Here is a 13,912-nt window from a genome sequence, read left to right on the forward strand (position 1 = left end):
AATGGCTATACATTGCTTACCTATGAACACATGAGGACCTGATTACTACAATGATTAGAAGTAAAATTTATAGGAATAGACTGAAATAGGAACTAAAACTCAATAATCCATAAATACCACTTAAGAAATGTTATTTAGAAATCTTACAGTTTGTGCTATCTGAAAATCATTTATTGCAATGACAAAACTAGAGGTTAATCATTTTTATTATCGAATTATATGGTAAAGTCTACATCTACACAATTTAATCAGAAAAAAATGCTTAGCATTTACATCAAGGACACATTTACTCTAGTGAAATAAGACACAGACAAAAGACCAAGTACATGTTTTTAAAAAATGACTACCTGTTTTACCTGGTTCTACTTTTGCTATTTTGGACCATACGTTTCTTATTAGAGAATTGTTCATACATACAAGTTAAGTGTGATTTATTTCTTGACATTTTTAAACATTAAATGGAGCTTCTCACAATTTCTAATAATAAACAAAAGACTGAAAACAATATGGAAAACAAAGTTTAAAAATAAAGAGTAGATTGCTATTACCTTACAGTGGAAAAGTTGAGTAAAACATGCTCCTTCTGTGGCTCATCTCAAAGAAACACTTTTACTCAGAGAGGCTGATCCAGGAGTAAGTTTCTCACTTGCTCTGCAGGACTAGACCTGCGAATGTTTCTGGTCTCCATTGCAAAGTAGGTGAAAATGTCTACAAAATATCTAAAAGCTAAATATCAGGATAGGGCTAATTCAAATCAAAATTGTATGCTAGTCTAACTATACATCTTCAGCTTCTTCCTTTTTTAAAAGTATCTTTTTATTTCAGATGATATTTAAAAATAACTTACATTTTTTAGTGTGCTTTATGGTCAATGACTGTAAAGCTGAAACTCAATGTTTAAATTTTTTATATTTTACCCGATTCTATTGAAATTTCAGTTACCTATGACTTTACTTAACCAAGTATACATGAGGTAAGTTTCAGCTAAAAAAGTAAAATAAATCAACCACAAAGTTAACCATTTCAGGAGTAAACAAAATCATAATGCCCACCTCAGAGTCAGAGTCTACAACTTAACAACTACTTATTATGTAATTTAAAAGCAAATACCTTTCGCACTTTATAATCAAATTACTTTGGGAAATATAGGGCAAAAAAATTGGTAAAACTGTTTTTGGTAATAGAAGACAATGCAAGAATAAATCCAAATGGAACATTAAGACCAGTGTTTAAAGTTTCTAACTTCTAAATAAACATACACACACACTTATTAATGTTTTGGTAGCAAACTGGATTGACAGAACCAATGCTGCTGTAAATAAAAGTACATATTTCCAATTGTAGCCTTATAGCTAGCTCACAGCTTTCAAAACATGTACAGCCAGCTAATAGTTCTCTAAAACACGTATATGTAGCACTAAAAGATCCCTGCTAAAAATCAGCTGTATTTAAATGGGTCTTACTGAAGTAGGACTTTCATGATACTAGAAATCTTTTAAAAAGTGTGTATGATAGGGCTACAACAATAACATTACCATTAATAAAAGCTACAGAAGAGATTATTGTTGTACTTCTCCCCATAAACACAATCGAACTTTGCTGCAGTTACAGAAAGTAAAATCAAGTTACTTTTTCTCTTAATTCATTATGTTTCACATGTCTGTAAAAGTTTTTATTCAGCAGAGAAATTCTTAAAATCTTTTCTGTAAGAATTCAAAGTATTTAAATGTGTAGCTTCACATTTTATTACCATGTTTTGCCCTTCTTTTTTCCCAAATACACAAAAACAATATACATTTTTCTCAAAAATGAAATAAGATGCCCACATTAAAAAAATAAAGCCTACAAAAAAGTTCCAGAGCTAGAAAAGATTATTCATATGGCACAAAGTGATCTCCTACTTGTCCAAAGTCCAAAACATTTAAATGAAGTCCATTTTTATATATTGTTTGCTTTTCAATGGAATACTACATTTATTGAGGTGAAATCACATTATTTTTAGTTCTTGAGTCAACAAGTGTACACAAATGTTTTTCTATAGTTATTAAAAACAGGAGACCAAGTTGAATGTGCCAAATAGGTATTCAGTTGGATGTTCCAGATTCGGCAGGAAGAAATTTACTGAAGGGATTTCCTTGGTTGGTTTCCATAGCTTGATAGACCAAAAACAAAAAAACAGCCACAACAACAAACAGCAAAATTTTTATCCACACGGGAATGGTGCGTCCCTTTTTTGTCTTTTCTGACTTGACATCTGCCAAGGGAACATACTTAGGAACGTACTTAGTCGAAAAAGATTCCTCCATCCTGAAATTACTGAGTTCTAATGGCCGGCCAGCAGCCCCTTTGATTGGTCTGCGGCAACTAGCGCTGTTGGGGGTAAAAGAAAAAATATTTCAGATAAAGTATGATTTAGATAAATAACATAAAATGTTACTGCTACTCCTAATTCCAAGCACATTCTGTGAGGGCCGAGTAGAAAACTGACACATATTAAGCAGTGAGGTTAGTCAACCTTTTAAAAAACTTCTATACATTTTTCATTTTAAAAGTTAGATGCATCTTTTATTAAAAAATAATATTCAGAAAAATGAATTCCCTAAACCTGCCTTCTTAAAAACTTTTCAAAGCTAATATATTTAGGAGGAAAGAGGCAAAACCTAAGATAGTTTTGTTTGTGATTCCTTCAGTTACAAAATAATTCGACAGATATCTAAATGTAATGTTTTCAGCTAGAAAAGAGAAACTCAGGGAAAAAAAATATAATTTCCTTCTTACTAGGTTTAGGTTTCCATTTAGATTTGAAAATATGAATTAAACAGTGAGTACATGATTTCTTTACGATCCTTCAGCTTAACAAAGTTAATTCTGACACTGACTCAACTTTCAAGGATATGAACAACTGGTAGCTTAGGGGAATTAAACTGTTTCCAAAAGGATAGTTTATTTCTGAGAACAAAGATATAACAACTTTGTGATGAAAAATTAAAAATAAGAATTCCCTAGAAGAATACACTAATACTTGTTTCAATCCGAGTACCTAATTCCTGTTGGTGTAGCTGCTTCATAGGGAAACATTTCCTTAAGGATATCCCTTTCTACTCTTCTCTCCTCTGTTTTTTCTCCCACCTAATGAGAAACAAACAAACCACAAGTTAAAACTTAGTGTAAATGTGCAGTAATTCAAACATAACTTTAAATAGAAGTTTTAGAGAAAACAATGGCCTTAATAATCTGTCCCAGTTTTTACAATTGCTGTTTCTATCATCATCTAGATATCCACACCCTTCTAAGGCTCTCTTCAAATTTCTCCAATATGAAGATATCTTAATGTGGTTATTATGGGAAAACTGCCACACATTCAAATAAATGAAAAACAAAACAAAACAAAAAATCCAGTATCCTAATATAGTACTGTAAATCTCCCACTGATTTTCCATGTTTTTCCATAATGAAACATTAAGAGTACAACATGTCTTCCTTGGTTAAGAATTGTATAATAAAATAAATGATCACATATAGAAGATATCCAATTAACATGGACCTTTAACAAATTTTAGTACAATGTTTTAAGTCAATGCAATCTCCCAGATCTAAAAAACATAATTTTTTAGCTTGACTGTTTTGCTGTGTTTACCTTTCTGCCCAGATCAAAATAAATATTTCATCTCCTTTGGTAAAGATTCATTAAAATTATAATGCACCATGCAGTTAGTACATTAAAGCTTAATTATACAGGAGTTAACCAATTCGAGCACCATATAAAGTCATTTTAAAGTTCCATTATTTGACCTTTCAATGACAGATAGTGTAACTTCCCCTCACAGCCCAGAAGCACTTTCAAACTTGCATCCATGACAAACAAAACATGTTATAAGCAGCACACAAATGACCACTCCCCTTGAAAACTGTAACTTAACAGGCATACAGTAGCAAGAAGACAGTATTAGCATGTCATATTATATTAGTTGATTTCCATTTCCACTAATAAAAGTGTCTTTAAAGTAATATATGCATATATATATACACACACACATACACCACCCAATAAAGAAAACTCTGCTCCCTCCCACTCCAAAAAAACAAATATAAATATTTTCTCTTTGAAAGATCAATGGTAGTAGCATCGATCTAAATTTTATTCATTTACTTCAGCTCTTGTCAATGGTTTCTTTGGTGTTCTTCTGGGTATGTCTGAGAACTCAGTGATTGGCAGAATAGGAGCTGCATGCTTGAAATTTCCAGTCACCCTATTGACAACCTGCCAAGATTCAAATTATTCAGACTCAGAATTATCCAAACATAACAAAGACACTTAAAAAGAAAAGAAAAAGATACTCTATTTCTGTAATACCTGAAACTTTCCCTTAATAAAAATTTAGGCAACAGAAGCCTAGAAACAAATGAATTCAGTGTTTCACATGTGAAGCCTTATCATTCTTTAAATATTTTATCAAAAAAGTATTCTTATATTACTTAGGATTCTTGTACAATGAGTTAAATTTATTTAAATAAATTGGCTATTGAAAAATTCTAAAATTCAGAACTATATGGGGAAAATCAGTTTAAAATGTTTAAAAACAGTAGATTTGCGATTTGCCAAAATTCACCACCTCCCCAATTCTAATTAAAGGGTAATTTACAAAGAATACCACTTGTACAATTTATGAAACATATTTACTAAGGTTTCGTTGCTTGAAGCCATTATAGTTTCAGCTATGGGAGTACTCTCTGAAATTACTGCACCATCTATACGAAAATGTTCTGAAGTTTCCACCTGTTAGTTTGAAAACAAAACAAAAACAATAAATATAAAATAATCACTAAAACCCTACCAATCTGAAAACCCATTTCTAAGCAATAAGCCTTGCATCACCCTTTTCCTTGGAGTTCTTCTTGACCCTCTTGTAGATTCCCTAGTTAATGCCTGCAGAGGTCCGCCTTTTGAAGATCCACTTGTCCATTCAGTCTCAGTTATTCCAGCTTGAGAATAGCTCTAGTCAAGCATCGACACATTAAAAAGTCATATTCTGACATCAAAAACCTTAATAATGACCATATATATTAGCACACTGAGAAGCCATGAAAAGTCTCCAAATGCCAATATTTGCAAACAATCCTATGCCCTCAAAAGATTTTTAAATACACTGATTGAACTGATAATGTAGACATCAGAAAACACTGAAAATATGGTAAAATGCACTGAAGAGTCCACCTATTGTAGTCCACAAATTATAAAAAAAGTGAGGGGGAAATGCACATCAGTCACTATCACTGGCTCCTTTTGTGGGTTGTTGGCTGCTATTTTGCTGTAGTATCACAGCTGCATCTTTTTGACTAAACAAAAAGTAGACTAATCATGACTTATAAGGAAGCCATTTATTATAACAAGTCAGTTTCCTTTTCAAACAAAAATACTACCTTTTATAATTGTTAGCATAAATTAAGCACTTTTTGCATGTGGTTAGGATTATTTTAGCAGAACCAGTTTAACTTAACAACCCATACACAGCTATCTGAACTCAGAAATCGCCATGTGTCAAACTCCTCCTGGAAACAGGTAATATTGAAATCAGGCAGCAACAAAAACCTGGTGGTCACCCTTTCACAAAAAGGCAAGCCTAAAATGTCATTGCCAAATCACACTGCTATCTACGAAAGGTAATAGCGATAGTTGTTATCTTCCAGTCCCAGATTCTTATCTCCCTGATAAATTTTTCATTTAAAAAGTAATTTAGCACTTCTTACATACTAGTTTGAAAACCATTAGACCAGTGCTTTTCAAACAGTAAATGTACATATCAATCACCTGGAACTTTTGTTAAAATATCAATTCTGATTCAGTAGTTGGGGGGGTGGGGGCCTGAGAGTCTGCATTCCAAGCAGCAAGGATTTCAATTTTGAAGCAACTATTACCAGATGATCCTTTAAAATTCTTCTAACTAATTAGAGGGAGGAGGGGGAGAGATTGGACAAGGGGCATAAAGAATAATTACAATTTGTAACAATATATATGCTAATGATATTGATTAGATCAACATATCTCAATGTTGAACCCCCAAAATATGTATAATCAATTTTGATTCAATTAAAAAAAAAAAAGACAATGGCTCTGAAATAAATAAATAAATAAAATTCTTCTAACTAGAGAACATCCATCAATGATTAGTATTAAAGTGTGCTTATGTTGTCACTTTTGCTTTCAATCTACTATTATCTAGATAATTTTTTAATGTTCAAGTCAGTGTCTTTTGAATTTAAAGACAGATTTTTTTTTTTACGCTTATCCTGTGACAAAAGTGGTCATCCAGTAAGTATGCTTATTTGGCTGGAAGCATTACTACCCAATCCCCACAAGGTAAAGACAGTCTCAAGTCAGGTATTTTTATAATTCTCCATGTTTGAAATTGACATCATGAGAGTTTTACTTTGACTCCCAATCTGAATCTCTGGGTTCCCTATCCTTCTATCAATTAGGAAATATTTGCTGAATGCAAAATTAATGTCAGTCAAAAGACAAATTTGTAAACAAACATGTATAATAAATGCTTATTAATCGTCAACTTCCTTATTATTTGAATAGAAAGGAACAATAGTTTTAATCTGAGGTTCTCAATCTTGGCAACACAGAATGATCTGGGGGGAGCTTTAAAAAAACATCAAATGTCCCAAACCCCACCTGAGACCAATTAAATCAGAATCTCTTCTAAAAGGGCGTACTCTTACTTTCTTACATAGCTCCTGGGAGTATTCTAATGTGCAGCCAGGGTTGAGAATAGTTTTATATAACTGACAATGAACTTCCGATGTATCTCAAAGCCAAATTTAAAAAAACTCAACCAAACAAAAGAAACTACTTTCAACAGTTTCCTTTCCAGGAATCAATTGCTCAATGCCAGTAGAAATAATTAGAACTATTTAAAAATTCTAGTTTGATAGTCTATTTGACATTACCAATATACAGTGTGCCCTTCTTATCCACAGGGGATTGGTTCCTGGACCCCCTTGGATGCCAAATTCTGTGAATGCGCAAGTCCTTTATGTAAAATGGCATAGTTCAATTGGCCTTCCATATCTGTGGGTTCAGCATCCATGAATTCAACCAACCATGGATTGAAAATACTTTTTAAAAGAAAGTTTAAAAAAATACACGCTAAAAAATACAGTATAAGAATTATTTACATAGTATTTAAATTTGTATATTAGATATTATAAGTAATCTAGAGATGATTTAAAGTATACAGGAGGATGTGTACAGATTATATGCAAATTCTATGCCATTTTATAGAAGAGACTAGAGCATCTGAGGATTTTGGTATTCCTGGGGTTCCTGGAATCAATCCCCCACAGTATCGAGTTATGACTGTATTTGCATATAACCAACACCCATCCTCCTATACTTTAAATCATATCTAGATTACTTATAATACTTCATACAATGTAAATGCCATGTAAATAACATGTAAAATACATGTTATACTGTATTGCTTTTTAATTAACATTATTTTTAATTTTTTCCTTAGTATTTCTGATCTACCATTGATTGAATCTGTGGATGCAGAATCCGCAGACACAAAAGGCCAACTGTATTTAAAAACTCTAGAAAAAATTACATTACTTGAAAGAGCTAATAAAGTTATCAGTTATGCAACTGATACAATATAAAGCCCAGATATTTTACCTATATCCATAAAAGTAAAGGGAGGGAGGGGAAGAAGACAACCTTTTTTTCTTAAAATTGGTTATCCACCAAATGCCAAAACTTTCTAAATTGTTATATTCTGAATAAACAACTGAAACAATCTCTTCATCAAACATTTTACTAGACATCATAGAAACCATTATGATTAATAAAAAAAGCTGACATTTTTATTAGTTATCTTTGATATTTAAGGCCAAGTTTCATTTAAAGATTATTTTCTTCTGTAGAAAGAAACACAAAAAACTCTCATTGGTTGCCTGTGGGAATAGTTGGGAACATTATAAATCATTTATACTTTCTTTTGTTCAGATTTATTAAAATCTTTGGTTGAGGAATATCAACCACTTTTATTAGTTCCTATCATCCTAATTAGAATTAGTCATCTTCTCAGAAAATTAATCGACAACCCTTCACACAACCAAAAAAGATATTCTGAAGATTTTCTTTTTTTACCAGAACCCACATGATAAACAAGTAATTGTGAGAAGAAAAAATAAATAAATAAATAAAATTATAATTCAGTGTTATAATTACTTAGTAAGATGGACCAAACAATTGCTGATTAAAAAGAAAGAAACTCATTGGTATGTAAAATTAGTAATGTGATTGCTATATGCTTTGCGGCCAAAATAAGAAGTGCTGTGGCATCTATTTTCAGCAAGATGTTTTATAGAAAGTCCTGATTTATCATGGAGACAACAGGAGGAAGAAACGAAAACTTTCACACTGCCTTCTGATAGGCTAGCAGGTAAAAAGTTATTCAGAAGACATTAGGCAGTTTAGGCACATGAGAATGCAGAAGCTGGGCTTTATTAAAGAAGGTTATAAATCCCAATCCGTAAAAATACAAGCTCTAAACAAAAAATTTACACAAACTAGGTTATAAAAAATAACCAAGATAACTAAAAGCCACCTTCCTCTAAAGAGCTCACTTTTACTGAGGTAAAATATGACCAATACAGTTACTCATACTAACTTTAAAAAAACAACAACTTTTAAACGTTTAAAAGTTTTTTAAACATTATATTCCTATGTTAGAGAATGGTACTTTCATACACTGCTGGTGGAAATGCAAAATACTTCAACTCATATGGAGGGGAATTTGGTATTCATAATAGCATACAACTGAAAACCCAAATATCCACAAAAAAGAAAGTGACTGAATAAATTACAGTACATCCATAAAATGCAATACTATGCAATTGTATAAAGCAACGAGGAAGATGGCTACATTCTGATATGGAGTAATCTAGGATATGTGCTCAGGGTAAAGAAAGGAGTGTGCAAAGTAGACTGCCTTTTATGTAAGAGCATATGCTAATCTATGTATTTACTTATATTTTTAAAAAGAAACAACATTTAAACCAAATATTAATAAAAATGGCTACCTATAGATGGAGGGGACAAGAACAGAAACCAGGGTTCTGACTCTATCTTATTTTGCCTAAATAAAACCACTGCATACACATTCTCAATAATTAAAAAATATGAAAGAAAAAGCAATCCTAATATTAGAAAACAAAAAACCTAACTGCACATTAAGTTGGTGGCCTTATGACACAAAGAAAAAAATTCTTTAAGTGACTTTAAGCACAGTATTTTGACTTTATATCCCAGTGGGATATATATCAAACAAAAAAAACCACCCCAAATTGCATTTAGCAGCCTTATTGTTAGTAATAACACTGTATTGTTTTGAAACTTACATATATAGTGATAATCACATAAGGATATCATTTGAAGAACCAAGATACTCAGCATGAGAAAAGAGATAAAAATATAACACCCAAAAGTTAGATAGCCTGCACTGATAAATTCAAAATATCATCATGAATTTATGATTTATTTTTGTCTTTCAAAACAAGTACTTCCTAGCTCTACCTACTGAAAAGGCCTACAAGCAATGACCACCCAGTAGGAATGAACACCCTAGCATCCAGATTGTAGCCTCCAAATAATACTTTCTACTAAAAGGATCAGGGTTCCTTGGAAAAATGGCTGCTTCCAGATATGAGGCAGGAAGCATACATAAGCTGGGGACATCTTACTGTACCAGAAAACAAGAAACTATCAAAGACAAATAGGGGCAATAAAAGGATACAGGAACTAACTTAGTAATTCCCACTGGCTAAAGATGGCACAACTGGACCATGAAAAAATAAAAAATAAAAAAATAAGAACTGCAATTGATCATAAATTAAATATATAAAAACCACAATATTAAAAAAAAATCATTAGTCACTTTTTGAAGTGACTAGGACACTTTAATTTGAAAACTGACAAATAAAAGGCAAGAAGCATTTCTCCTGGCTCTCCTAAAAGAATTTGTTTCAAGGTAACTAAGCAGTTCATAAGAGGAAGTTGTTTATAAAAGAATTCTAGTTACAGCTATAAAAGAATGAAAGGAAAAAAATCACCATTTTACAATCTCAATAATGGATCCAAAAATAATAGATCTAGGCAATCATCATCAATGGCTGTTAGAACCATTAAATAAAAGGGTGATGTGAAGCTTTATAATGAAAGAATTAGGCTTTCAACCTCTGAACCTACTATGAATTAATTTTTGCATCATCAAAAGGACATCATGTGCCTCCTGAAATGATGAAACAGGAAAGCCACACACCACTTATGATGTGTTCTTGCCAAAGAAACTAAACCTGAATCTAACCAACTCTCCTCTAGATCTATGCTGTCTAATATGGTAGCCACTAGCCACATGTGGCTATTTAAGTTTAAATTAAACTAAAACTTTAGTTTCCTGGGTTGGCTGGTTAGGCTGAGTTGGTTTAGAATGTGGTGCTGATAATAACACCAAGGTCCAGGGTTGATCCCTGTTGTACTGGCAAGCCGCCAAAAAAGAAAAAAAAGTGTCTCATCCACACTAGCCACATTCCAAATATTTAACAGCCATATGGGGCTAGTGGCTAGTGGCTACTGTAATTGACAGCACAGATATAAAACATTTCCATCATCAGGGAAAGTTTCACTGCACATTCTTGCTGTATAGCTCTAACTCCTGGTCTACAGGAAATACAAGATATAGAAGAGCAAACTAAATGACATTAAGAAGCAATCTGCCAAATCCAGAATGTGGATTCTGTAATGACTGGATTTCTTCACCAGATAAGAGGGAGGTAAACAGTTACAGTGGGAATAGCTACAAACTTAAAAGATAAAAATGGATCTTGTTTTGATCCTAATTTGAACAATTTAATCATAAAAGATTTCTGAAATTGTAGGAATTTGAATACAAATTAAATATAAAAGAATTACTAATTTTATTAGGTCTAATGGTGGCATTGTCATTTTTACAGCTCATCTTTTAGAAATGTATACTGAAATACTGACATTTTAAGGTGTGAAATGATATGATGCCCAGATTTGCTTTAATATACTCCAGCAAAAAGCAAAACAAAACCGAAAGCAATTTAAAAAGCTGGACTGTACAGATGAAGATGAAGCTAAACTGATGAAACACTGATAACTGCTCAGCATCAGTGACTAAAGGGTCGTTAAACTCTTCCCTCTACTCTTCCACATTTTAAATCTTCTGTAATAATCCATTCTAATTCCGCCTGTCATCTCCTAACACTGCCTATGCACTCTTCCTTTGACTATTTATCCTGCCCCAGTTTAGATTCCTTGACTCAAAACAGTTACCCCTTAAGCCATCTTTAATGCCATCCTTCTTCCCTCCTTTTAGCCTATTATCTCATCAGTTACCCACTTGTTAGCACTGTATCACCTTGCTTTCATACTCTACACCAAAATTCTCCACGTTGTCTATTTCAGTGTCCTTCACCAGGTCTTCCTAGTTTCTCTTGCTGTTATTTTCTTATTCTCCAGCATGCTTCTACAGCTCTTTGCTAGCAATACTAGATAAAAGGGCAATAAAATACTTATTCTAGGATTTGGTTCTATATTAAGTAAAATCTTCTTTCATTCAGTGCTTTATACATTCTCTACAGTGAGCTCATTTCTAACAAATAGTTCTGGAATTTAACAGACCAACATCAAATGAAGAGAAGGATATCGCTTTAGGAAATCAAGAACACTTTCTCTGAGGATGTGTGACTTTTAAAATGACAAACAGGGCTGGCTGGTTAGCTCAATTGGTTAGAACACAGTGTTGCTAACACCAAGGATCAAGGGTTCAGATCCCTATACAGGCCAGCTGCCAAAATAAATAAAATAAAATAAAATGACAAACAGAAGATGGGAAAGATAAATAACCCACCAAACAAATCATCCAGCTTGAAATAAAGGTAAAGAAAATGACTCTAGGGATAGCGATCTTCTGAAGTTAAATCTTGCCAGTCAAATCAGTGCTAGATTAAGATCAATAACTTGTTCTCTAAGTAGTTTAATTATACCTATGCTTATTTTCCTATTTCCTACATTTTCCTTTTAAAAAATTGCATCTTGCCTCTCCTTCAGTAAAAAAAGGTAAATTTACATCTACATTAAGGAAAGAAAATAGTGTGGTTTTAGGACCAGAGTAGCTTCAGAGTTTAAGGAAAAGCCAAGAAGATAGGCAAAAGTAAAAGCAAAGTCAGAAATCTAGAGACAAAGACACAAATATAAAACCCTTCCCCTGCCTTTTAAAGTGATTATATCAGAAGTGCTTAGGCATTTCCACCTTTTAAAATATTTATCTCAAAAAGTTGTATGACTGGCTTTGAACCATGCTTAGCACAGAATTAAACACAAACGAGACAATTATCAAACACTTGCTTTCGTGGTAAGCAAAGGCAGCACTACTGACAAAAAAATGAAGTTCAGATTTCTAATGCCATTTAATTAACAATGGAATCAATAGTTCATTGAATATGCTGGAATCTGGGTGTCAACTATTAACCAAAAGCTAAAACACAGAGAGATTAGTGTTGTCAGGAGACTACTGATACCTGTACACAGCAATCATAAAACTAAAGATACCTGATTGTGCTCAATTCTTCTTTGCTTGAGTGTTACCGGAGTCTTTGCTCTGCCCTTTAGTGGTTCTCTCTTCTCAAGCTTGAGCTCTATTTTAGAGTCTGGAAATAATATCAGAGAAACCATTACTTTCTGAAACAAACAACAGACAATGATGTCATCCTAATATCACTTTGGAATCCTGGTTTTAGGCATGTTAATAGTAAAACAAGTTTGTCTATTGGTATTACCTCAATAGACCAAAGTTGTTTCACTGAAATATTTCAGAAAAACCTTTCTTTTCCCTTACCATTTTATTCCATTTGATTACCTCTCCCTCTTTTTAATCTGATCATCACTTCTTCCTATTTATTCTCCTTTCCTTTTTCTGGGACTAATAATCTTTAAACATAAGTGAATTCAAATTGCTCCTGTGGAGGCTTTTCACCAAAAACAATTTAGATGTGGAAAAATAACATATAAAATGCATGGTTGTTGCCACTGTTTTGTCCATAGAATACAACTATATAGCAAAGATTAGCTTATTAAATTAAAATCTGGAAAGTGGAAGAGAAAAAAGTATAGCAAACTTTATTTTTTGGCGGCTGGCTGGTACAGGGATCTGAACCCTGGACCTTGGTGGTGTAACATTGGGCTAACCAACTGAGCTAACTGGCCAGCCTATGGAATTTTAAGAATGTAAAAAAACTTGCATGGTACCGAGCCTCTGATAACAACAAATGGTTAAGTGCTAATGACATTAATATGCAAGAGCAGTACAAAAGTCTCTCCTCCCTTCTTTTATAATGTAGTTACAAAAAAACCTAGGTAAAACGGAGATAAGGAGGAATCTTGTTCACAGAAAAAGTACAACCAATTACAGGTCTCTTTCCTCACCATAATAAAAATAAGATAATATGTATTTGAAGAGAAGCCAGACTTATATATTACTTATCACCGTGATGGTTATTAACCTACCAATTCAAAGGTACATATTTTTTATAGGCTTCAACATTCCATTCTCCTAGCTTTGATTTTATTAGCATTTGAAGATCTAGACTTTTTAAAAGACTGATTAAAATTTTAGATAACTTCCCCATTTTTGTGGCCATTTATCATAGCATAGCAAAATTAGTAAGTCACTTATTACTTATAAAACTTCTACTACCAAAAATTTTAGATTTTTTTCTTTTTTTTTTTTAACCAAAGAGACAGGTATGGTGTCAATTCTTAAACAAAGCTTAGTTTTACATGAACTCAACATAATTGTGCAAAAACAATGGTCAAGACAGC

The 13,912-nt window shown here is 32.7% G+C and overlaps 1 protein-coding gene across 3 annotated transcripts in view; it reads right to left on the reverse strand.

The window, feature by feature from the left end:
- Positions 1-233: 233 nt before the first annotated feature.
- TMPO (thymopoietin) overlaps positions 234-13,912 on the reverse strand; it is a 32,231-nt gene continuing 18,552 nt past the window's right edge. The window contains exons 4-9 of one of the 3 annotated variants that reach the window (XM_063074840.1): positions 12,644-12,741; positions 4,877-4,996; positions 4,682-4,777; positions 4,151-4,261; positions 3,041-3,129; positions 234-2,370 (exon numbers count right to left, since the gene is read on the reverse strand). In XM_063074840.1, the coding sequence (XP_062930910.1) occupies positions 2,085-2,370; positions 3,041-3,129; positions 4,151-4,261; positions 4,682-4,777; positions 4,877-4,996; positions 12,644-12,741 (800 nt within the window). In that variant the 3' untranslated portion in view covers positions 234-2,084. The remainder of the gene's footprint in view (positions 2,371-3,040; positions 3,130-4,150; positions 4,262-4,681; positions 4,778-4,876; positions 4,997-12,643; positions 12,742-13,912) is intronic. The other 2 variants (XM_063074841.1, XM_063074842.1) reach the window with 2 other exon arrangements.

Source organism: Cynocephalus volans, chromosome 12, assembly GCF_027409185.1.
Source record: "Cynocephalus volans isolate mCynVol1 chromosome 12, mCynVol1.pri, whole genome shotgun sequence".
In the NCBI taxonomy this organism is placed as follows: Eukaryota; Metazoa; Chordata; class Mammalia; order Dermoptera; family Cynocephalidae; genus Cynocephalus; species Cynocephalus volans.